This window comes from Neoarius graeffei, chromosome 15 (genome assembly GCF_027579695.1).
Source record: "Neoarius graeffei isolate fNeoGra1 chromosome 15, fNeoGra1.pri, whole genome shotgun sequence".
Classification (NCBI taxonomy): Eukaryota; Metazoa; Chordata; class Actinopteri; order Siluriformes; family Ariidae; genus Neoarius; species Neoarius graeffei.
In genome coordinates, this window is record NC_083583.1 from 31,036,991 (window position 1) to 31,064,499 (window position 27,509).

Consider the following 27,509-nt stretch of genomic DNA (forward strand, 5'->3'; position numbering starts at 1 on the left):
TGTGTGTGTGTGTGTGTGAATGGTTGTTTGTCTCTGTGTCAGCGACACTCAAACTGCAACACTCAAACTTAACAATTAATTACAGCCTGTTCTGACTATGAGTTCTCTAAATTTTAAAGGACTAGTTTGGCAAAAGGAGAAAAAAAACAGCTAAGACATAAAGATTATCAGAAGTTTGCTACTTTATGAGAAGCAAAGAGTTGTTTGCTTGCTAAGCATCAAGTACTTTAAAAGCAAATTTCATATACCAAACATTTTGACTAATGGCATTCATGGTAAAAGGTGAAATACTTCATCAAATTTTTCATTCTAAATCTTGTGGTTGCGTATGGTTCCACAAAAGTCCAAAATAATGCACTTTAAGTCATTTAAGTCCTTTAACAGCAAATAATATGATAGCAAAATGATTTTTTTTAATCTCTGAAAGACAGGAAGGTTTAACACTGCTTAGCCAATTTTTATCAACTATCCTTGCATCCATCAAATGTTATTATTTCACCAATAGAAGAGATTAAACTATTGCTTTGGTGCCTCAGTATTGTAAGCCTTAAAGTGCATATCCTGGACCAATTTAGTGTTTTTTTAATATGAAAGTATGTCCCTTTACACACTCATCCAGAAGGGTAATTTTGCACAAGGCCATCTGTCTACAGCAGAAAAAAATAAAATAACAAAATGCATCTGGAAAAATCCCAAGGGAGTCTGGAGCCATATTGATCCAGGTTCGTGACGTCACGTGCGGATCTGCCAGCAGGCAGAGAGACCCTGCATGGGTTCAGTGCATAGCCTGTGTAGACCAAGTTTAGCCGCTAGCGATTTTGCATTGAAATGATGATAGTTAAAAGCTTCAGCTTCTAAACCCATGGATTCATGTATCAATGCTCATCTATCTATTGTTACATAAATCATCTCATCTCCTCTAGCCGCTTTATCCTGTTCTACAGGGTCGCAGGCAAGCTGGAGCCTATCCCAGCTGACTATGGGCGAAAGGCGGGGTACACCCTGGACAAGTCGCCAGGTCATCACAGGGCTGACACATAGACACAGACAACCATTCACACTCACACCTACGGTCAATTTAGAGTCACCAGTTAACCTAACCTGCATGTCTTTGGACTGTGGGGGAAACCGGAGCACCCGGAGGAAACCCACGCGGACACGGGGAGAACATGCAAACTCCGCACAGAAAGGCCCTCGCCGGCCCCGGGGTTCGAACCCAGGACCTTTTTGCTGTGAGGCGACAGCACTAACCACTACACCACCATGCTGCCCCTACATAAATCATATTTTTTCTAATTACTATTATGCATTTATATATTTCTTAATTTAGAAGAGTACTGGCTACTGTAGGAGAAAGATTTCATAAGCTACACACATGGAATCAGCTAAGCAGGGTTGTATATACATTTAATTTGTTTAACAGGTCCCAAGATCTCAAGCCCTGACACGCATATCCCTTGATACATGTGAAGTAAGTGTATTATCGCCCAGCGCTTTCATGCTGTTTACTTTTGTGTGTGTCAATAATTAACATTATCCGTGTACCACACAAACACAAGAACACCTAATTTAGAGTATAGTCTCTCTTATTTCTTACCCTGGCAACAGTCAACTTGTGAATTGCCAATTTTCTTGGTCTTTTTCTCGGCTCTGCTTGGTCCTCGGCTTCGAGGGCCTCAGTGGATGCGGTACTTCGCCTTCTGTCAGGGGAGACGAACACGGCTGGCTCCTTTGGTGATGCTGACACAGATGAAGACGGTGTTGTTTCGGGCATTCTAACAGATGGAACTGCGTCTTTTTTCAGATCAAGTTGCTTCTTGAAGCCCATTTCCCACTGCAAATAGTTCTCAAAGTCATCGGGCTTTATGAAGTGAGCCCCGCATATGATGCTGTGGTCTGTTGCATGTTGCCAGTTTTTCCGGGCGCCTCGCACGAGGCGTTCCCATTTCTCTCTCGTTGTCTGGTCTTTTAGAAAACGATGAGTACTAATCCCATCATGACTGGTGTTGCTACACCCTCCTACAATACATCTGTTAACCATTTTAATAATTACCGTACGTGATAACGTTGAAGAAATTTGCAGAAAACCACCAGGTCGTTTTCTCATAAACAAACCAACGCTGACATGGGATTCAGAAGGAGGCGTCCCGCATGTGACGTCATGAAAATCAATGTTTGCCAGGAAATCCAAATGCCAAATTTTTTCAGAGGCAGATGAATTTGCCTGAAATGGCTTGATTTCAACTGAATTTTCCTGGTATTGCGCAAAGTAAATAAATTGCACAAAATGCAAAATGTGACAGATATTTAACCAAAGTTTAATATAAAATAAGAGAATTACATTGATCTTGCTCCTAAATATACCCAAGATGTGCCCTTTAATACTGAGGGGTGCCAATATTAAACATTTAGACTTATAGAAAGGGAAAATAGGCATCGCATTCTTAACTGAGAAATGCTTTTTGAAATGTATAGCAGAATACATCAAATAATAAAAGCAAGTCTATACAGAAAAACTCTTAACTTCATTCCTGTCTATGCCATAGACGGATTTTCAGGGTGAATGAGTGTCTGACCCACCAAAGAAAAAAAAAAAGGAAGTGTAACCCAAAGCAGCACCATTCCTTACTTGGAGAGGAAAGGCAAGTGGAAAGTTGTGTGTCCAGCTTTATTATTTTTTCAGCTCCGAGGCACAGGGCCTCATCTCTGAGTACAGAAAGCCAGAGTCCTGACTAAAATGGACAATCCACTTCCTCCTGTTATACAGTAGCATTTTTTTCCGTCCTAGTTGAATAGTTAGGTTTCACAAAGTTTTCACTGAAAATTCACGAGTGTAATTAATAAATATTAAATTTAAACATAATCCCTAAATGAGTTATCAGTACTATTATCAGTATATCAAGTTATCAGTACTACCAAATATTATTTGGATCCTAATAAACCCTGTCAATCCAGGTTCACAGCTCACATAGGATACAAACTAACTGACTTTCATTTATACTTCAAATGCTCAGGAATTAATAGTTAGCAATGGTCTTCTGTAACAGAGTTGAGACATAAAGCCTCAAGAAGACATACAGTTTATGACAGACTCATGTCTCGATCAAGAAACAGAAATGATCCATCATAATACCAGCATTAACATTCATCTCATTATCTCTAGCCGCCTTTTATCCTGTTCTACAGGGTCGCAGGCAAGCTGGAGCCTATCCCAGCTGACTACAGGCGAAAGGCGGGGTACACCCTGGACAAGTCGCCAGGACATCACAGGGCTGACACATAGACACAGACAACCATTCACACTCACATTCACACCTACGGTCAATTTAGAGTCACCAGTTAACCTAACCTGCATGTCTTTGGACTGTGGGGGAAACCGGAGCACCCAGAGGAAACCCACGCGGACAACATGCAAACTCCGCACAGAAAGGCCCTCGCCGACCACGGGGCTCAAATCTGGACCTTCTTGCTGTGAGGCGACAGTGCTAACCACTACACCACCGTGCCGCCCTAGCATTAATATTAACATTGCATATTCTAGATTCATTTTGGACGTATTTATTAATTTTGGCTGTATTACACAAGAAGGACTTACGATCTTTGTGCTACACGACAAAAAATTATATCTTAGCAAGTGAAAATATCTTGAAAATAGTTGAAACAATCTAACATTTCTGATTAGAAGAATATAAGACATCAATTCTGAGATTATTAAACTTAGTTCTAGATTGCAACCAACTTATTCAAAGATGTCTTATCAAGTACAAATATCTGTCCATGCAGCAAGATAATTTCACTAGTAATTTTCTACTCAAATTCAGTTTTCAATTTTTTGCAGTGTAGTATATTTTAAATTTATGCTACGGCACTATCAGCTATTTAACCATCCCTGCTACTTGTTTAAGTTAGTAAGTATGCTCAAAAAAATCAACATACTGCCTCACTTGTAAAATGATAAAAGACTAATAGAGGTGATGAACAACTATAATGGCACAAGTAGAGAGGCATTTGCTAGTAGCTGTCTGATATGGCACCATCAAACTCAGAACAGTTTCCATATAACTACCGATAAAGAAGGAGACCAATGTTTCAAATATCTATGAAGAGTCAAAGATGGAATTGGTTTCAAGCAATTTTAGCCACAGCATTGAAGTCATGGATAACGTCATTGTAGATCACTCTTCACCATTCTATGAGCCAAGAAGAATTATTTTCTCAACATTACAGCTCATTTTAGATGATTAAGTACCAGTTTGCTGCTCTGTTCATGAGTCCTCAGTGACATGGAGCAGGCTATCCCTCAAAATTGAGCTATACGTTACTTGGTTCCCTTTATGCTGACTTGTTTTATTCTCTGCCACAGTACATCAAAATGTCACTGATGGAGCCCAGCAAAGTTAAACCTGCCAGTCTTGGATCCTTTAAACACCAGTTTTATAAATACCCAGTGTCATCATGCCACAAACCACAGAAGCCATGCCTGTGCCTGGTATTAGCCTTCTCATGCCATGCGCCGCCTCAAATTGTCGCTTGTCCACCATTACCCATCAGCTCACAACCACAACTTCCCCCTCCAACAATCCACCAAAAATTAATCAGCATACTCCCAACTCCCAAAAATGAACCCTGCTTACACTCAGTCCAAGGGTGCTTTGTTTTTTTTTTTTTCCTTCTGCCTCATGATCCATTTCAGCGTTATCCACTGCTTCCATTATGTGGAAACACTGGTGCTAGTGTGATAGCAAGAGCCAAGAAGGCACAGCTGGCTAGGATCAAAAACGCAGTGCAGGCAGTAGAGTACATTAGACACACTGTGAAGAAGTCTGTAGGAGTTGGACTACTCTGAATTCCCTATCATATGCATATGTGTCTCCTGGTGCACAGAGACTGGGAGACTGGCAGGCAAGGTGTCCGAGGGAAGCATGTGCTTTATCTATTAGTTTAAGTTCCTGATGTCAGAGGGAATAAGCCCGGTATACGGTACTGTAGACATGTGATGGACATTTTTGACATGACTGATAGATGAGATCTGCTGTGAAAGGGACTCATTTGACCTCCTGTCACTGGTTATGTTATTGTAAAATCAATGTTGTTGGGTTTTTTTTTTTAAACACTCCCTTGTGGACCAACTGAATCCAAAGTGCCAGGAATAATTTGATGCACTTGAAGAAGAAGGACCCTGAGGCTGGGGCGGAAAAGCCTGAGACTCTTTGGGGGAAAAGCTGTGAGACATGTGGGGAACTGGTGTACATTTCTGACACTGTGTGAAATGAGAGTTGATTTACAAATACTATCCATTCAAGCTAATTCTGTCATTTATGTCAAGATCAGTGTTTCCAGGGCCTTCCTGAACATTCTACACAGCCTATAGTCATGGTGCCTACGGTTACGGAGTTGTGAATGAACATTGTTCGGTGTGTGTGGAAGAATTAAATTAACATGGCAGGAGATATTTAAGTTATTTAATGTTGCAAATTAACTTTTCTGCAACCCCAACCCTTGACCACCCTACATTTTTTTTACTCATACTAAACACTCTACTCACATCACCCCCATCCTCTCTCAGCCACGCTGGCTACCAGTTCTGTCCCGTATTAAATTTAAAATCTTGCTTGTCACTTTCAAAGCCCTGCATAATCTTGCTCCGATCTACCTTAGGGAACTCGTGACCCCCTACACCCCCACTCGCTCACTTGAGTCTTCTAGCAACAATTTACTTACTGTCCCACGCATCAGACTTTCCACCATGGGGGACAGGTTCTTCAGTACCATTACCCCCAAACTCTGGAATTCTCTTCCTCAATCTCTCCGTGACTGCTCTTCTTTCTCTACTTTCAAATCTCAACTGAAGACTTAGCTTCTCCATGAACATTTCTCTTCCTGTCTTAGTCTTTTTTTCCCCTCCTTGGGATTGTGAAAGACACTATAGAAATTATTATTAGGGCCCGAGCCCTATAGGGCGAAGGCCCTATTGTTCTTGTAAGAGTTCACTATTATTAGGGCCCGAGCCCTATAGGGCGAAGGCCCTATTGTTCTTGTAAGAGTTCACTATTATTATTCTTCCGTCTTCTTCTTCTTCTTCTTCTTTATTTTTCTCCGCTGTTGGGCCATTTTCGGGGCGCTTGCCATGGGCGAAAACGCACGAAATTTGGCGCCACTTCCGAGAATTGCCACCGCTACTCAGAACCACAAGCCCAAACTTGGCCGGGGCTCAGGGCCTCTATAGCGCCCCCTAAGTCATTGTGATTTTGGCCTCCCGCATTAAGGTGCCTGGTTGCCATATAGTTTGTAGTAGTGGCATGCCATTTGGTATGCATATGTATCTCACTAAGCCGGACAAAAATGTAATGCCAATGCATTAGCCACGCCCAACAGGAAGTGAGGTAATTTCACTTTTGTGCGAAATGCATGGCCATGAAGATGGCGCAACTCCTCCTAGACCGTTCATGGGAATGTCACCAAAATTGATACACATCATCTACAGACATGGCTGACAAAAGTTACTAAATACGTTTCACGTAGCATAAACCGTTCAGAAGTTATACGTCAATCAATTTTCACTTCAAAATTTTACATGCTAAAAAATTCATAACAAATCTGCTAATTGCTCAACACTGCTCATACTTCACACGCTAATCACTCATTGGGCTTCTGACATGTTACCCAATTTGTGTGATATTTCGCCACTGGGGGCGCTATTTTTGGGCAAAAAATCCAATCTTTCCTCAAATTTGGTCAAACTTCACGGCCACCCTCTTACTACCTCCCATGTCATGTATACCACATTTTGGGAATTTTCGTCCATGGGGGACGCTGTTTTTTGCCGACGCAATTTCTCCAAAACGGGTTTTTGGTTCATAATTCCATAATGCTTTTCCTTCACACCACTACCTTGTGATAGTACGTTGCTGTTGTGAACACTTATTTTTCAATCTCATAATCGCTCATGTACAGCATAGCGCCACCTACTGACATGGGAAAAACCAAAAAATTTATTCTTCAAAAATCTATATCTCATCTTCTATTTGCTCAATTGTCATCAAACTTCATACGCAAACTCTTCATAGCTCCCCTGACATATAAGCCAAATTTTGTGCACTTTCGCCACTGGGGGTGCTGGTTATGGCAAAAATGATATTGCAGCTTCTGATTTGTCAAACTTGGCAGGCAAACTCTTTACAAGACCCTTATTGGGGCGCTTGCCATGGTCGACAACGCTTGAAATTTTGCCCCTTTTTCTTGGACTGCCACCGCTACTGAGAACCAGAAGCCCAGATCCAGGCGGGCCTCGGGGCCTCTATAGCGCCCCCTAACGTGTTGTGATTTTTGCCTCTCGCTTTAAGGTGCCTGGTTGCCATGTAGTTTGTAGTAGTGGCATGCCCTTTGGTACGCATATGTATCTCACTAAGCCGGACAAAAATATAATGCCAATGCATTAGCCACGCCCAACAGGAAGTGAGGTAATTTCACTTTTGTGCGAAATGCATGGCCACGAAGACGGCGCAACTCCTCCTAGACCGTTCATAGGAACAGCACCAAAATTGATACACATCATCTACAGACATGGCTGACAAATGTTGCTAAATACGTTTCACGTAGGTTAAACCGTTCATAAGTTATACGTCAATCAATTTTCACTTCAAAATTTTACATGCTTAAAAATTCATAACAAATCTTCTGATTGCTCAAAACTGCTCATTCTTCACACGCAAATCACTCATTGGGCTTCTGACATGTTACACAATTTCTGTGATTTTTCGCCACTGGGGGCGCTATTTTTGGGCAAAAAATCCAATCTTTCCTCAAATTTGGTCAAACTTCGCGGCCACCCTCTTACTGCCTCCCATGTCATGTATACCACATTTTGGGAATTTTCGTCCATGGGGGGCGCAGTTTTTGGCCGACGCAATTTCTCCAAAACGGGTTTTTGGTAAATAATTCCATAATGCTTTTCCTTCACACCACTTCCTTGTGATAGTACGTTGCTGTTGTAGACACTTATTTTTCCTACTCTTAATCGCTCATGTACAGCATTGCGCCACCTACTGACATGGGAAAAACCAAAAAATTTATTCTTCAAAAATCTATATCTCATCTTCTATTTTCTCAATTGTCATCAAACTTCATATGCAAACTCTTCAGACCTCACCTGACATATTCGCCAAATTTTGTGCACTTTCGCCACTGGGGGCGCTATTTTTGGGCAAAAAATCCAATCTTTCCTCAAATTTGGTCAAACTTCACGGCCACCCTCTCACTTCCTCCCATGTCATGTATACCACATTTTGGGAATTTTCGTCCATGGGGGGCGCTGTTTTTGGCCGACGCAATTGCTCCAAAACTGGTTTTTGGTAAATTATTCCATAATGCTTTTCCTTCACACCACTATCTTGTGATAGTGCATTGCTGTTGTAGACACTTATTTTTCCAACTCATAATCGCTCATGTACAGCATAGCACCACCTACTGACATGGGAAAACCCTAAAATTTATTCTTCAAAAATCTATATCTCATCTTCTATTTACTCAATTGTCATCAAACTTCATACGCAAACTCTTCATAGCTCACCTGACATATACGCCAAATTTTGTGCACTTTCGCCCCTGGGGGTGCTGGTTATGGCAAAAATGATATTGCAGCTTCTGATTTGTCAAACTTGGCAAGCAAACTCTTTACAAGACCCTTATTGGGGCACTTGCCATGGTCGACAACGCACGAAATTTGGCTCCTTTTTCTTAGACTGCCACCGCTACTGAGAACCAGAAGCCCAGATCCAGGCGGGCCTCAGGGCCTCTATAGCGCCCCCCGAGCACCGTACAGTGCGAGACCCTATTGTTGCCATGTGTCCAATTCTGTGCTTTGTCGCCATTGTGGGAGTAATGTCTCTTGCCGAAGAAGCTGTGCAAGTTATTTCGCGGGGACGCATGCCCCCGCCCCCCTTGGCCGCTGGCGCGAGGGCCCGTCGAGGCCGCTTGCGGCTTTAATTATTCTTCCGTCTTCTTCTTCTTCTTCTTCTTCTTTATTTTTCTCCGCTGTTGGGCCATTTTCAGGGCGCTTGCCATGGGCGAAAACGCACCAAATTTGGCACCAGTTCCGAGAATTGCCACCGCTACTCAGAACCAAAAGCCCAAACTTGGCCGGGGCTCAGGGCCTCTATAGCGCCCCCTAAGTCGTTGTGATTTTGGCCTCCCGCATTAAGGTGCCTGGGTGCCGTGTAGTTTGTAGTACTGGCATGCCATTTGGTACGCATATGTATCTCACTAAGCCGGACAAAAATGTAATGCCAATGCATTAGCCACGCCCAACAGGAAGTGAGGTAATTTCACTTTTGTGCGAAATGCATGGCCACGAAGACGGCGCAACTCCTCCTAGACCGTTCATAGGAATGTCACCAAAATTGATACACATCATCTACAGACATGGCTGACAAAAGTTACTAAATACGTTTCACGTAGGATAAACCGTTCAGAAGTTATACGTCAATCAATTTTCGATGCAAAATTTTACATGCTTAAAAATTCATAACAAATCTTCTGATTGCTCAAAACTGCTCATACTTCACACGCAAATCACTCATTGGGCTTCTGACATGTTACCCAATTTCTGTGATATTTCGCCACTGGGGGCGCTATTTTTGGGCAAAAAATCCAATCTTTCCTCAAATTTGGTCAAACTTCACGGCCACCCTCTTACTACCTCCCATGTCATGTATACCACATTTTGGGAATTTTCGTCCATGGGGGGCGCTGTTTTTGGCCGACGCAATTGCTCCAAAACGGGTTTTTGGTAAATAATTCCATAATGCTTTCCCTTCACACCACTACCTTGTTATAGTACGTTGCTGTTGTAGACACTTATTTTTCCAACTCATAATCGCTCATGTACAGCATAGCGCCACCTACTGACATGGGAAAAACCAAAAAATTTATTATTCAAAAATCTATATCTCATCTTCTATTTACTCAATTGTCATCAAACTTCATACCCAAACTCTTCATAGCTCACCTGACATATACACCAAATTTTGTGCACTTTCGCCCCTGGGGGTGCTGGTTATGGCAAAAATGATATTGCAGCTTCTGATTTGTCAAACTTGGCAAGCAAACTCTTTACAAGACCCTTATTGGGGCGCTTGCCATGGTCGACAACGCACGAAATTTGGCTCCTTTTTCTTAGACTGCCACCGCTACTGAGAACCAGAAGCCCAGATCCAGGCGGGTCTCAGGGCCTCTTTAGCGCCCCCTAAGTCATTGTGATTTTGGCCTCCCGCATAAAGGTGCCTGGGTGCCATGTAGTTTGTAGTAGTGGCATGCCATTTGGTACGCATATGTATCTCACTAAGCCGGACAAAAATGTAATGCCAATGCATTAGCCACGCCCAACAGGAAGTGAGGTAATTTCACTTTTGTGCGAAATGCATGGCCACGAAGACGGCGCAACTCCTCCTAGGCCGTTCATAGGAATGTCACCAAAATTGATAGACATCATCTACAGACATGGCTGACAAAAGTTACTAAATACGTTTCACGTAGGATAAGCCGTTCAGAAGTTATACGTCAATCAATTTTCAATGCAAAATTTTACATGCTTAAAAATTCATAACAAATCTTCTAATTGCTCAAAACTGCTCATACTTCACACGCAAATCACTCATTGGGCTTCTGACATGCTACCCAATTTCTGTGATATTTCGCCACTGGGGGCGCTATTTTTGGGCAAAAATTCCAATCTTTCCTCAAATTTGGTCAAACTTCACGGCCACCCTCTTACTACCTCCCATGTCATGTTTACCACATTTTGGGAATTTTCGTCCATGTGGGGCGCTGTTTTTGGCCGACGCAATTGCTCCAAAACGGGTTTTTGGTAAATAATTCCATTATGCTTTTCCTTCACACCACTACCTTGTGATAGTACGTTGCTGTTGTAGACACTTATTTTTCCAACTCATAATCGCTCATGTACAGCATAGCGCCACCTACTGACATGGGAAAAACCAAAACATTTATTCTTCAAAAATCAATATCTCATCTTCTATTTACTCAATCTTAATCAAACTTGATACGCGCACTCTTCACAGGTCACCTGACATATCTCCCAAATTTTGTGAACTTTTGCCACTGGGGGCGCTGTTTTCAGGCAACAATTTATATCTCGGCTTCTGATTGGTCAAACTTGATCAAACTTTACACAACAACTCTTCATAGGTCCCTTGACATGTATACCAAATTTGGTGAACTTTCACCACTGGGGGCGCTCATTGCGCTGTAGCAGTTGCAGGAGAGGTGTTTACAGTCATGAGGCACCAGGAGTATGTTGTTTTGGTTGCCTTAAACACACATGACTTGTGGGGAATGGGTAGGCAGTCGGGAGCAAGTGTTGTAGCGTTACATACAGACTAATAGATGTCTAACAGAAGACAATCCTATGTAGCTATAGCTTGGTGACTGATGAGGTAACTACATTAATTTGGTTGGGAAGCCATGGCATAAAATGTTCTGTCCATGACAACATCTCAGCGCACCGTGTACTCTGTGTCCAATTCTGTGCTTTGTCGCCATTGTGGGAGTAATGTCTCTTGCCGAAGAAGCTGTGGAAGGTATTTCGCGGGGACGCATGCCCCCACCCCCCTTGGCCACTGGCGCGAGGGCCCGTCGAGGCCGCTTGCGGCTTTAATTATTATTATTATTATTATTACATTTGAACATTTTATTATGTTAACATACATATGTATAACATAAGTAGCTAAAAACAAAAGCAATATTCCTTTGCACTGACTTACCAGCCTAGTGGGAAATCTTGTGTTGTTTTAAGAAATGAATCCACACTGCGGTGGTGTGATGTGTCCCTGTGTGAAGCAGAAGAATCTGGATTGTACCTGAGGGTTGATCTGTTATGTGTGCAGAAGTAGCAGTAGTGCAAGCGGTATTGTTCACGAGATGGTATGTCAGAGAAAAAAGCATGACTGTCCATCTGGTTTCCAAGTCGAATGGCACAAGTGTTAAACTGACGAGCTCTTTCCCTCATGGGAAAACATTTCCAGTGTAGTTGAGACTATTATCATGAGTTGTGTCTCAAATACTCCCTGGTAATTTATACTCAAAAGTATTTACTAATTGGGGAGGGGGACAGAAAATTGCAAAACAGATCTTTCAGTAGGTTTGAAGGCTATGGGTTTTTTGTGGTGGGAGAATGACAGGGAAATCTGTCCATTTTTACTGCAGAATTCCTACAGTAGAGCAGCAAGTTGCATAGTAGGACAAAAAAAAAGCCATGTCCCCTATTAAATTAATTGTGACTTGTTTGAATGTAACTCCCAGTAACATCTGCGTTCAATATTAATTATTAATTTGTAAAATAAATGAATAAAAGAGGAGATTGTGAGTTTGGCTTCTGCAGAGGTGGACAGTAACAAAGTACATTTACTTGAGTACTGTACTTAAGTACACTTTTTGAGTATCTGTACTTTACCTGAGTATTTTTTTTTTGGAAACTTATGACTTTAACTTCAGTACATTTGAAAGACAAATATCGTACTTTTTACTCCACTACATTTCTGTCAACGTCCTGCAGCAACTTTAAAAGTGAATCTTTTTTTCTTTTCTTTTCTAAAACATGATTGTTTTTTTGCAGGTGACACTGAGACAGCCTATCAGTAATCACTAGGGTCACGTCACGTCCATAGACTGGATAAAATCAAGTTCAATAATTTCTCCGCAGCATTATTTGAACTACTACTACTACTCATCCGACAGAGTCAGTGCCACGCGTGAATTTCGTCTTCCAGCACTCTCGGTCCTGCATTGCAGTCCGGAGTTCCCCAACTTCGAGGCCGGTGTCTTCCTGCAGAATGTCCCTAAGCATTGTGCAGGGTCTGCCACGCCTTCTGCTGGCGTCTGGAGTCCATAGCAATACTCTTCCTGCTGCCTCTTTATGTCTCATCACATGACCAGCGAGGGTTAGTCGACGCTGTCGAATGATGGTAGAGATACGCGGATAGGATCCGTAGAGTGACTTGTTAGTAGGATGTTTCCTCCAAGATATATTCTGGATCTTCCGCAGCATCGAGGTGTAAGTACCATCAATCTTTCTCGAAAGCGAATTTGTTAATGACCATGACTCCGAACTATACAGAAGGATGGATTCAACAGATGCTTTAAACACTCTCATCTTTGTAGACCGCTTTATGGGGGAGGACCATACCTTCGAGAGGGAGTGTATTGCTCCCCACGCTTTCCCTAACCTTGTCTTCACGTCATGGGCAGTATTGGTATAGCCTCCAAGGTAAAGAAACTCATTGACTTTTTCGATGCTCGACCCGTCTAGTGTATGCAGTGACTCCTCAGATGTTGGGTTAAGGTGCATGACTTTTGTCTTGGTGGGGTTCAAGAAGAGGCCAATTTGTTGAGTTTCCCTCTCCACACGATGTAGTAAATCTCTGGCATCATGTAGTGTGTCTTCCATGAGCGCAATGTCATCAGCATACGCCAGTTCCGGGAGGACTTCCTTGGGGTGCCTTCTACTCCTCCGACGTCTGAGGGTCAATCCGTCAGTAGGCGTTATCGCTCTCCTGAGGGCATAATCCAAGCAGATGATAAATAGGAAAAGCACTAACGGATCACCTTGGAGTACTCCGGTGTTAATCGGGAAACAGTCTGTGTTTCCTTCAGATGTCTTGACGACGGCTGATTATTTGAACACTATCAGTTAATGGCAGAATGGAAGAAGGCGGTTCTTCTGAGGAATGCACGCACCCATGGCCATACCGAGAACCCGTGTTTCAGTTTTCTGAAAGGATTAAAGATTCGTTTCGTTTTAAATGTTTGCTTTGTTTGCTGAAAATGAACCACATCACGGCCTACAAAAACTCGCCATCCAACCTGCGGTGGATATTCACTGACTAGTTAGTTTAACGTTAAACCATCATGATGGCACAGCATGTGTTCATTTTCTGAATTCACATTTCTGTCTTTGGTAACGGCATTAGCTTTTGTAAGCGTTGTGGCAATAATACAACAATGTGTTGACAGAAAATGTACTTTTAATACTTAAGTATTTTTAAAGGCAAGTACTTCAGTACTTTAACTTAAGTAAAAAAAAAAATTTGACTGTACAACTTTCACTAGTATCGAAGTAACATTTGACCAGTGGGATCTGAACTGTGACTTAAGTAATGAAGTTGGGTACTTTGTCCACCTCTGGGCTTCTGACCCCATTTGTAAATCCACATGGGGTCATGACCCTTAGTATGGGAACCAATGCTGACCCTTAGTATGGGAACCAATGCTGTCTGGGGAAGTGATAAACATCTGGAGCCATGATCCTTCCAGTCACTGGCATGTGTACTAACCTGTCCCTAAATACCCTATTTAAACACAAGGCTATTAAAATATTGTTGTGTATTAGTGGGAATCATGTAGGAAAGTGTCCTGTAACTACAAAGTGATGTGTTGGACATTTCTTACATCCACTGCCCCGGTTTAGATTTTAATGCTCATTGTCATGTTGTCAGCTGGTACCCAAGGGGCCATGAGTATTTTTTTAGGGAGAAAAGCCCAGGAACATCCTCAGATGATGGATAAGCAGGCGAAGCACAAAGGACAGAACAGATTTTTTTCTTGTTTTTCTGCTAAGTGATCACTTTAAAGTGTTATTAATAAAAATTGTCCCTTAAGGGGACATAAATGGAAGTATTACATGCAGAGAAGCCCTCAGTCAGCACACACACAACCCAGAGATGCTTTGCAAATACACATTATCAAGTACTGTAAATTAAACAAACTCACACACCATGAGGTTGTCAGAATACCTTCTGGCATATTTGTCATAACAGTAGGCTGACTAGCTTAGCATCATCTCTATGCCACCAACTCTCTCCAGCAACAACTCGTTCAAAGGTCAATACATTACACGCTCACCCTAAATCAACCCCGGACAGGCTCTCAGCACATGCAGATCCCTCCAACAACTGCGCTGGGAACAAAGTCCAATATGGAAATGAAGTGAAGCAAGGTTTCCATAACAGACCCCAAAACAGCTACGGCAGGGGCACACAGCGTCCCTGCATTAATAGCCATCAAGGCAGAGTCGTGTAATGGCCAGAAAAGTCTGGCATACCCGGACTTGCCTAATAGAGAGGCCTAAATGAGGCTGAGTGGCCTCAATTCCCCCTTTAAACCCTGAAGGCAGGAGGAAAATTTCACTCGTCTCACAGAACACCTTCCTCAAAGGAAGATCTGCTCAGACCAGAATTACACACTCTTAATGGTATGTGCTGGATATTTCAGTTTTGCATTTATCATGAAATACGGACAGCTTATTTCAAGGATATATCTACAGTACACGCTAAATTTTAGTTATAACCAGAATCAAGCTTGTTGGTTTATTTTAATAATGTTTTCTGGCCACATATTTTGTTTAGCGGCACGGTGGTGTAGTGGTTAGCGCTGTCGCCTCACAGCAAGAAGGTCCGGGTTCGAGCCCCGTGGCCGGCGAGGGCCTTTCTGTGTGGAGTTTGCATGTTCTCCCCGTGTCCGCGTGGGTTTCCTCCGGGTGCTCCGGTTTCCCCCACAGTCCAAAGACATGCAGGTTAGGTTAACTGGTGACTCTAAATTGAGCGTAGGTGTGAATGTGAGTGTGAATGGTTGTCTGTGTCTGTGTGTCAGCCCTGTGATGACCTGGCGACTTGTCCAGGGTGTACCCCGCCTTTCGCCCGTAGTCAGCTGGGATAGGCTCCAGCTTGCCTGCGACCCTGTAGAAGGATAAAGCGGCTAGAGATAAACCCGGACCTTCTTGCTGTGAGGCGACAGCGCTAACCACTACACCACCGTGCCGCCCCTATTTTACAACATATAAAATATATTCATGTATTTTTTTACGTCATATTTCACTCCGATGATGTCACTCCCAGTGTTTTCCCACTGACTAGATGCGCGTTGTCAAAAATGGCGAACCAGTTCAAAATTAAAATTATTTTGATTAACTTGCATATTGTGGGTGTGTGTGGGTGTGGGTGTGGATATGTCCATATAATGTAAAGATCATTACATGGTAAGCAAAGTGAACAAGTGAAAATATTCTCAACACAAGAAGATAAACTTCATATCTTCGCGTCACCGTGTTCTTTATTTTATTTGGACACATCCACACATATTAAAAAAAACACAAGTTAATCAAAAGAATTTTAATTTTGAACCGGTTCACCATTTTGACAATGTGCATCCAGTCAGCAGGAAAACACTGGGAGTGGCATCATCAGAGTGAAATATCGGGAATTATTATACAGACAGGACACTTTTTCGACAGAATAAAAACATGTATTCTATTCCCTTCTAATTGGGTTTCAGTCATTTGGTTTGATAGCATGCAATATTTTTATCATATCGCTTATTATGTGTGTATTACGTCACTCTACCCAATGGAGAATGAGCATTGAATATGGTTTACGATATTGCATGGTTGTCAAGACAATACGATGTCACGTCGGAGACGTAAAACTTCCACGCTAGCGAGCCACTGTGACAATATGTAAACAAACATGGCCGCCAGGTTTGCTTCGTTAAATACAGAAGTTTCTGAGAGAATTTTGAAAGAGAAAGGCACGTTGAACACCTGAACGTGTATATATACTATACTATATATATATATATATAGTATAGATAAATAGTATATCAGCCCATCTGGTGGAAACAACTGTGCCACAGTCAAATTCAACAAGATCACCTTTCCCCCCATCCTCATATTTGATGTCAGCATTACCTGCAGATCATGACCTGTGATTTTAAACATTACACTGCAGTCACATGCAGAGGTGGACAATAGCGAAGTACATTTACTTGAGTACTGTACTTAAGTACACTTCTTGAGTATCTGTACTTTACTTGAGTATTTTTTTTGGAAACTTATAACTTTAACTTCACTACATTTGAAAGACAAATATCATACTTTTTACTCCACTACATTTCTATCAAGGTCCTCGTTACTCGTTACTATGAATCAGCTTTGAAGGTGGATGTTTTTTCTTTTCTTTTCGAAAACGTGACACTGAGACAGCCTATCAATAATCCCTAGGGCCACATCATGTCCATAAACTGTATAAAATCAAGTTCAATTTCTCAGCAGTATTATTTGAACACGATTAGATGATGGCAGAACAGAAGGAGGCGTTTTTTTCTGGAGAATGTACGCACCCATGGCCATACCTAGAACCCATGTTTCAGTTTTCAGAAAGGATTAAATATTCATTTCGTTTTAAATGTTTGTTTTGTTTGCCAAAAACGAACCACATCACAGCCTTCAAAAACTCGCCGTCCAACCTGCGGAAGCATATTGAGGTATGTAAATGTTTTATTCCAAGAGAAAGCTTGCAATGAAGTTTTCTGTGCTTTTAGAGTTAACGATAACATTGCGATAGCCTGTACTCGAGTTGAGGGGGGATGGGGGGTGAGGGGGGATGCCCCTCTAAAACGGGCATCCCCCCTCCCTTCCCTTGAGCAATTTTATCAATAAATGTGGACATTACTTCTATTTAACATTGGAATTAGAAATGCCATTCCACGTAGCTTTGCTGAAACTGAGCATACAATAAGCGACCGCGAGAGAGGGCACGCGCAAGCGAAGCGTTTGAGGAGGTGACATTCAGTTGGGGTTCCGTTATTTTTGATTTCATTCGGCGTCAGTGACAGCAGCGGATTGCAGCATCATGGCCAAGCGGAGTGGACAGCAAGACCTACCGTAAGCAAGTTCGGCTTTAAGATCGCAAGAAAAAACATTTCAGGAGGTAAGTCAAGAGTTACGAATATCAGTCACACTTTCTGTGAGCCCACTATCATGCTGTAAAGTTACCGATATGTAGCCTAATTTGTGGGCGGCGGATAACAACACAGCTATCATAATGAATGTTAGTTTGGAGTCTAGCCAGCTATCGATAGCTTACTCAGGTTCATGTTAGCTTTGATTTCTTGTATAAGGCCATTAATTTAATCAGCCTGGACGTTCATTTGTTATTCTTCAGGCAACAAAAAGTGTTATTCAAGACAGGAAGGCTAAAATAAACGACTCTAGCAGTTTTGAAGGCTTCATTGCCTCATTAGAGAGCTGGTCACAACATGTAAGGCTGATTTACAATTTACTGTTGCTTGTTTTAGCTTATTGGTTACCTACCTACCTCTGTATTTAACTCAATGTTCCCAATGTTCAGCTTTGAATAAAAATTCAATTGACTTGATATGAAAATATTCAGTTGTTCATTTACATTGCCTGCTGAGGTTTTAATAAATTATTTACCAAATGATTTAAAAGGAGCCTACCATGACTATGAAGTTACACTTCAAATTTGTCATCTGCATTTCACCCTAATATGGAGAATGTGGTAGGTATGTCAGCCAGGAAACTGACTAAATATGACACATGACATCCACACTGTGCATGTTTTACAGTAAAATACCAGTGTATTATGTTTTTTACAACAATAAAAAGGGTACACAGTGTGTACTATACACTTTATCAGCACAAAATACTGTATGTCTGGTAAATGAACAAGGTCCACAGACCTATGTTGTGTGCAAACCCTCCTAAAAGCAAACCAGTTTCCCACCGACGGACCGACCGATGGGTCGAAACACGCGACTAAAAATTTCACCATCCCCCCGGTTTGATTTTACAACTCGACCACTGGCAATAGCTATGCCGTTTGGTTAGTCAAATTACTTTCTATGGATTTGCCCGCCAAACTGTTATAGCCTTGTCCACGGTGAATGTTAACACATAGCTAGTTAACTTGGACACTGTTAGTTAGCATGTAAAAACAGAGTTACGCTAACATGAATAACATTAGTATAATCTTGCCAAATAAACAGAATGTAGAAATCTTTCTTTTCTAGTAGCATTAGCTACCCAATATGATTTCAGGTTTGAAAAGAGTTTGCTAGTATGTCAGGTGGAGCTTCAGCTCTACAGGTTCTACAAACTAGTCAGAAAATCCAGTCGGTTGTTTCAGAGGCATTAGGTTTTGTAAGCGCTGTGGCAATAATACAACAATGCATTGACAGAAAATGTACTTTTAATACTTAAGTATTTTTAAAAGCAAGTACTTCAGTACTTTAACTTAAGCAAAAATTTGACTGTACAACTTTCACTTGTATCAGAGTAACATTTAACCAGTGGGATTTGACAAATTTGGGTACTTTGTCCACCTCTGGTCACATGGTTATGTGATTGGATGACTGGATAATTGCATGAGTGATTGCAGGTGTACACATGCTCTTACCAAAGCTAGAAATCAAAAAACCTGAAATAAATGTTAACTAAGTGCTTCTAAAGTTAGCTATTTATTTGACTGCGTCTAGTTTCGTTCATACGGTTTTAGAATTTGCAGTTGGGGATGCTAATATCACCTACATCAACTGAGAACACTTGCCAAACACGTGAGCTAAATAACTCTACTGCTAATTGAGCATAAGCAGCTAACACTGTCGTGCTGCATATACATTTTTTTTAAGACAGCAAACCAATCCAGACAAAAACATTCAGTATGACCTAAGCATTACGAAATAATGTGGATAAGTCGCTCATAATTGTTCAGTTAGCCAAGCAGTCACATGTGTTGAAGAGAAACAGATACATTTTCCTGTCATTTCTATATTTACTGCACATACAGTTTTTATGCTTCATATAATCTGTAATTTATATCAATGTTAAATTCAGTGTCTTAGCTAGATTTACTATTAGCATAGTGCTTTTTGTGTAAAGGCTAATATTGACATTTCCTACTTCTCCCTTGTCCACCCCGACACACATCAAACTATTTAATATCCAATTCTACAATCTACCCCTAAAGTGCAGATTTTAAATAAGTCTACAGTTTTTATCACCACCAGAAATAACTTCTTTTAGTCTTAGCACAGTACTGCTGTTTTAAAGATGATGTGCCAGAAAAAACAGGAAAAAAAAAAAAATAAATAAATAAATATATATATATATATATATATATATATATATATATATATATATATATATATATATATATATATATATATGAGTGATTCCACGCTTATGGGTACTGAAATGGGGATATGAACTTATTCACCTAAAACCATTTCTTTTTTTACCATCAGGTCACAAAACATGTAATCTTTAATGAATGATATGTTAAAAGATAACTTTAATTTTCTGAGATGTAATAAAAACATATTTATATGCCAAAGTCAAGCCTATGAGTTCCAAAATGATGTCTGTTACATTACTTCTGTTACGATTGTCCATCTCGCGTCTGTTACAAATTAATTACAATCTAGCTATATACCATGTTAATCTTATTGAAAGAATGTGTACGTTTATTCTACTACACATGTTTATTAATTATATTTGCTAAAACATCACCTTCCTATGTTTCAAAAAGTAATTCTACATTGTTAAAATTGAGAATATATATGTCCACAACACTTCTGTTACGTTCTGACTTTGGCATATAAATATGTTTTTATTACATCTCAGAAAATTAAAGTTATCTTTTAACATATCATTCATTAAAGATTACATGTTTTGTGACCTGATGGTAAAAAAAAGAAATGGTTTTAGGTGAATTTTTAAAAATAAGTTCATGTCCCCATTTCAGTACCCATAAGCGTGGAATCACTCATATATATATATATATATATATATATATATATATATATATATATATATATATATATATATATATATATGAGCATGATGGTTCTAACATGAATATTAAATCTTGGAGAGATATTTTCCATCATTGTGCTTCATACCATATTCTTCTCACTGCAAATGTAAAATTCACAAAATGTCAGTCTGGGTTTAACTGAAATGTTCTCAATTGTTGCTCAGTGAGCCTTTTACTTCCTTGTATTTGAAAATCGTGTATTCGCAAATACTTTGCTAAAGCCACAAAAATAAAAAAATCATCATCTTTTCCTATATTATTTCATATTGTGTTGCTTATATTAATATGTCTTAGTCAGGACACTATGTTTTAAAATTCCTGTGCCAATGATTTTCACATTCAAGCATTTTCCATTTTACAATACAGTGTTAAGCATACACTTGATTAGGACAAATTGGTAAAACCTTTAACTTTGTGAACTCAAAAACTGTAAAAGCTATCACTTGACTGATCCCAGTGAGGTCTCAGTTGCACAGACAGGCAAGCCAAGTGAAATGTGTGTGAAGGCAACATTACAGTGCATATGTCTAATGCTTACCTGATCATCGTAGCGATATGTGAGATACTGCTCTCCTGTTGTGTCTTCCAGAAAGCTTCCTTGTGGAGACAACGCAAACTCAGGCAAGAAGTATGCACTCTGAGACTGACTTGATTCTGCCTGTAGAACAAAACACACCATTAGCGCCACATTGATAGTTTACATCTGGTTTGCACACGTACCGGTATGACACTTGGACTTTTCATGTATCTCAGCTCCAACACACCTGGTTTCAGTAATTATCCCATTATTAATCAGAATCAGAATTAGAAATACTTTAATAATCCCAAAGGGAAACTGAGTACATCTGCAGTTGCTCACACTCAAGTAGAGAAAAGAAATTACAAATTAAACAGATATGTAAAACAAGCCCCTTATACTGAAATTGTATTACAAAATACGGTCTACACACACACGTGTTGCTATTAGGTATTCTTTCCTTGTAACTACATTGCCCATTTTATCAACAAAACCCACTATATAGGAGCACTATGTATATGTATATTACTGACTGTCATACTGACTGTCCTTTGTTATGCATTATCTCTCAGCCTTCCCCTACCCAATCATGATAGGGACCTCCACGGGAACATCACTGGGTAGACATTATAAATACCTCAATGAACACCAATCAAACTGAAAATCTCCAATCTACAGTGTACTATGGTCAGAAATGCTAAGTAAGAGCTAGAGGACGATTAACACAAATTGTGAATGTAAAAAAAAAATGTTACTGATTAATATGATATATTCTTACAATGTTTTGCTAAGAATAATCCACCTTCCATATATATATATATATATATATATATATATATATATATATATATATATATATAATCCATTATTTGTAACCGCTTATCCTTATCCTGTACAGGGTCACAGGCAAGCTGGAGCCTATCCCAGCTGACTATGGGCAAGAGGCGGGGTACACCCTGGACAAGTCGCCAGGTCATCGCAGGGCTGACACACAGAGACAAACAACCATTCACACTCACATTCACACCTACAGTCAATTTAGAGCCACCAATTAACCTAACCTGCATGTCTTTGGACTGTGGGGGAAACCGGAGCACCCGGAGGAAACCCACGCAGACATGGGGAGAACACGCAAACTCCACACAGAAAGGCCCTCGCCAGCCACGGGGCTCGAACCCAGAACCTTCTTGCTGTGAGGCGACAGTGCTAACCACTACACCAACGTGCTGCCCCCTGCTGTTTAATGCAAGTTATCAAATGAGCCAATCTTTTGACAGCAGCACAATGCATAAAATCACACAGATACAAATCAAGAGCTTCAATTAATGTTCACTTCAAACATCAGAATGGGAAAAATTGTGATCTCTGTGACTTTCACCATGGCATGGGTGTTGGTTTGAGCCAGATGGACTGGTTTGAGTATTTCAGAAACTGCTGATCTCCTGGGATTTTCATACACAACAGTCTCTCGGGTTTGCATAGAATGACATAGAAGAAATGTAGAAGAAAAAAGAAGACGTAGAAGAACGGTGCGATAAACAAAAAACATTCAGTGAGCAACAGTTCTGTGGGTGGAAACAAATGCCTTGTTGATAAGAGAGGTCAAAAGAAAATGGCCAGATTGGTTCGAGCTGCCAGGAAGGATATAGTAACTCATAGCAGCTCTTTACAACTGTGGTGAGCAGAAAAGCATCTCAACGTGCAACAGCAGAAGACGACATTGGGTTCCACTCTTGCCAGCCAAGAACAGGAATCTTAGAATCAAGAACAAGTTCGTATTAAAGTGACTGGTGAGTGTATATATAACTAATTATATTTAAACTGTCTCCAAGCCAGTAGTCACTAGCTGTGTGGAAGATCTGCAGACGTTCCTGCAAAGTCCAGTTCATGCTCCATCTACTCCAGCCAATCAGAGCTTTGGCAAAGCATCAATTAGCAGGATCAAGTGTGTTTAATAAGTGACAGACCTAAACTCTGCAGAAATGTAGATTTGCAGAAGCATGGTTGGCGATCACTGTATTAAACTAATAGGCATTAGCAGCTAAGGTTCTGTACCAGTGGGTCAGGTTGTGCGTTAAAATCCTATAAGTTGTAATAAGACTGAGTTGAAATAAAAAAAGTGTCTGCTAAAAACTAGAAAGAAAACAGGAAGTGCATCTGTGAGCTTAGACAGACCGCAGTAAATATGAAACAGCATCATGAAACTTTATGCTCGCAAAGCATTTGGACCATAAAACACTTGAGGATACACAACATGATTCAAGGACGTAGGAAATCAACTGTCTGTGCAAGTAGCTTTAACATGATATCAGCGCTACACGATAATACACACGCATTTATACCCTCTCTGACCCAGTGTGTATTGGACAGTATTACCGTATACAGCTCTTCTGTTCATGGTTTAGAAAGGACAAGTTGGAGTATTAATCTGCTTCACTTGGCTGAATCGGATGCAGTTCTACAGTCTCTTAAATCATTATGCTATTGCTCCAAACTTCATCAGGGAACCACAATATGCAGCTTAAAAATGATTTAGGAACTCCTCCACCACAGCACCTGCGTAGCAACCAGATCTCCATCAGCCTAAACAAACATTCGCATTTATTAATTCATGCAAAGGCCCGTTTTGCTCAATGGGTCACCTCGAACGGATTCAGTGCTCGAGCAAAAACAGTCTCAGAGCCATGCAATCATGCCAGTGAGGAAATTCTGCCTTATGCAAAAAGGCTTTACTCACAAAAGCTTAGCAGCAACACATGTTCAAAGCACAAGTCCTCAATCACTGCAGCAATTTTCGAGCACAATGAACTCACTGTATTTAATTCACAGTATGGTGGGGATTAGTTCAACAGGCTAGCTCCACTCTTATGAGCAATTTGTGATGGTTTAGGAGGTTAAAGAATTATGGAGGAATCTCTTGAAGGACACAAAAGGTTCTGGCTTGCAAATGAGAATGTGGCATCGCACAGTTCGTTGCTGTGCATAGGGATAGAGAGAAATAGTGCCGAGGAATATATTTAAAGCAGATATGCGGCTGCTGGCTTTTAAAGGCACTTGCTTTCATCAGTGGCAGTCAGTTTTCTACTGACAGACCTGTGTGTGTGTGTGTGTGTGTGTGTGTGTGTGTGTGTGTGTGTGTGTGTGTGTGTGTGTGTAGAGAGAGAGAGAGAGAGAGAGAGAGAGAGAGAGGTTAAGACTCCAATACAATTTAAGAAGAAGAGGCTCAGCCACCTCTATGGATGACAACAAGATTGTGTGTGTGTGCGTGCGTGTGCGCGCGTGCACCTAATACTTTTGAAAACTCTGCATTATATCTATGGACCTATTTTCTCTTTCACACACACCTGCTTTCTTTTCCCCCGGACCGTCCCTCAGCCTAAACAAGTCTACTCAATGACCTCTCGCTCCAAAACTCCCTTAAGTACCTCACCATCTGTCTGTACTCTTAAATGCACACACACACACACCATCACTAAAAAGTGATCCAGGCTTTGGGTGCTGCAATAGAAGACTCAAGGGAAAGCAATCTTCCTCACCTATTAATCCTCTGTGAGCTATAGAAGAGCCAGGCAGCCCACACAGATCGATCATGAACAGAGAGACAACAAATGGACCAGTGTATGAGGAGCTGAAACATGGCAGTGTAGACATTAACAGATCACTGAAACCCACAAGAAATGCTTCTGCAAGTAAATAAATAAATATAGTCACAGAACAGGTGTGGTGTGTATTTGATTAACCTAATTTGGCTCAGAGATGGTGATTAATTATTATCTCGGTACCGAAGTACCTTCCTCTCAGGCCAGTGTGTGCTCATGAATCCAAAAAGCACACACAGAAGTCAAAAAACAGGAGGCGCAGCAACAACATCTAGGAAACGCGGATTTAAGGAAAAAATATGACACTTGGAAACACAGTACTAGGAGAGTTCCTGAAACCAGGGAAACACAAAAACACCGCTTAGAACTGTAATATTAAACAGGCAAGACTTGCCAGCACCACAAGATTAACTGTACACACACACACACACACACACACACACACAACCAACAGGACAAAATGACAGGTTATATTGTATATTTTCGAGAATTTATATACGGTAAATGGCAGATTTGATTATGATTAACTAATTAAACTATACACTTTTACAAAGTTCTTTTGATAGTTAACGGTTCTTTGCTTCCAAAAATGGTTCTACTTGGAACTCTCTCTGTGAAGTAGTGTTGTAGGGTTTCACATAAAGCCTTTAATGATTCCCCAAAGAGAAATTTTTCACGGATTTAGATCAAACATTTTTGTGAAGTTACACTTGATTTTTAGCTCAGGACAGAAAGACTGTCTTATACAAGTGCATTAACAGCATTGCCTTTTTATATTGTTTGTAGTTTTTCTTCAGCATATTAAATTGCTCTGGAAATGCCGTTAAACCCAACTGTGCATGGAGAAGTTAATCCTATGCTGATTGATGCCAAAAATGTGCCTGTGCAGGAAAAAACCATATCAACCAGCTAGATAGCCAGCTACTCTACTAATTCACTGCAACTTTGCTGGTTTGGCACGGAGAATTTGTGATCCATCCAAGGGAACTGGGTGCATCTCAAATATGATTGGAATTAAATTACAGATGATGGACATAAGCTAATTATTTCAAATGGGATAGAAAAGGGATGGTTTTGTCATGTTTTTACTCAGGTTGCTGCATTTCCTTGCATCTCCGCTCAAATCAAGCACAAAAACACATGATCATGTAATGTCCAGATGTGAAAACCAGGGATCTCATTTATCAAAACATGCACAGAACAAGTTATAATTTTCTGATGAGGAATTGCCGATACATACTAGAATTTGCTATTTCTCACAAAGCTGTTCACAGTAGACACGGATAAATCCTACACATTCTAAATTGCGGTGGCATGGTGGTGTAGTGGTTAGCGCTGTCGCCTCACAGCAAGAAGGTCCGGGTTCAAGCCCCGTGGCCGGCGAGGGCCTTTCTGTGTGGAGTTTGCATGTTGTCCACGTGGGTTTCCTCCGGGTGCTCCGGTTTCCCCCACAGTCCAAAGACATGCAGGTTAGGTTAACTGGTGACTCTAAATTGACCGTAGGTGTGAGTGTGAATGGTTGTCTGTGTCTATGTGTCAGCCCTGTGATGACCTGGCGACTTGTCCAGGGTGTACCCCGCCTTTCGCCCGTAGTCAGCTGGGATAGGCTCCAGCTTGCCTGCGACCCTGTAGAACAGGATAAAGCAGCTAGAGATAATGAGATGAGATGAGATGAGATGAGATGAGATGAGATGAGATTCTAAATTGCTGTGCATTACAAGAAATGCCCAAATTGTGACATCTGTTGAACAATTCTCCCCGCCCCATTTTTCTCCCATTTGGTCACTTGCCAATTCCCACCCACCAGTCAGCTCTCCTGTATCTTATGACAGCTACTGACCAGGGAGGGTGAAAGCTAACACGTTTCCTCCAAACCACATGAAGCCAGCCATATTTCCAAACTCCTGCTCATGCTGCGTCATAGAGCTGCATTACAATCTTAGAAGTAAGTGCTATCTACCCTCTTCCACATACATGACCTTACAGAAACTTACAATTATCTAGTGTTGCTGTGATGGACAGGGGAAAGAGAATATGCCATCTCTCCCACCCAGAGATCATGACCAATTCTGTTACCTTGTCTCATAGCTGTGGCATCATTGAGATTTGAACTCAGGATCTTGGGTTAATAGAGCAAATGCTATATTGTTGCACCAGATTTTACGGTTACATTTGGAATAAACCGGACCAAGAACATTTGGAAAAGCTGCAATGGTGTGGAAAATCCCTCCTTCTTCTTGTCTTTTCTGATGCTGTAGTTGGAAATGTACTGCAGTGTAATGCCTTGCAGTATAAGCGATAAAAATGCAGGTAAGACGTCATTATTCTGCACATAGTTGGTTGGGAAATGCCAGACCTGTCACTAATTTCTCATTGAAACATGACTAGAACCCTAGAGACTTGAGGGTTCTGTAGATGGGTTTTGTCAACCTCTCCAAAAGTGGGTCAAGGTACTGGCAGAGATTGACTAATATTGCAATGGGTACAAAAGACTTTTTAATAATGTGCCATTCATAACTCTCAGCAAAGTGGTTTTGCCAAAATCTTCAAGCAAGCCATCATTCTAATCAATCTAGATAATCAATTCAAGACTCATCTTAAACTATGGCTTATGGAAAATCAGAACTGTAACCATTTCTAACTATGTGGGGTTTTTTTTGTGTGTGTGTGTGTGTGTGTGTGTGTGTGTGTGTGTGTGTGTGTGTGTGT

The 27,509-nt window shown here is 40.9% G+C and overlaps 1 protein-coding gene across 1 annotated transcript in view; it reads right to left on the reverse strand.

Moving 5' to 3' along the window:
- adamtsl3 (ADAMTS-like 3) overlaps positions 1–27,509 on the reverse strand; it is a 464,545-nt gene that overhangs the window by 376,506 nt on the left and 60,530 nt on the right. Inside the window, exon 3 of the mRNA XM_060941127.1 lies at positions 21,223–21,342. Coding sequence (XP_060797110.1) covers positions 21,223–21,342 — 120 coding nt within the window. The remainder of the gene's footprint in view (positions 1–21,222; positions 21,343–27,509) is intronic.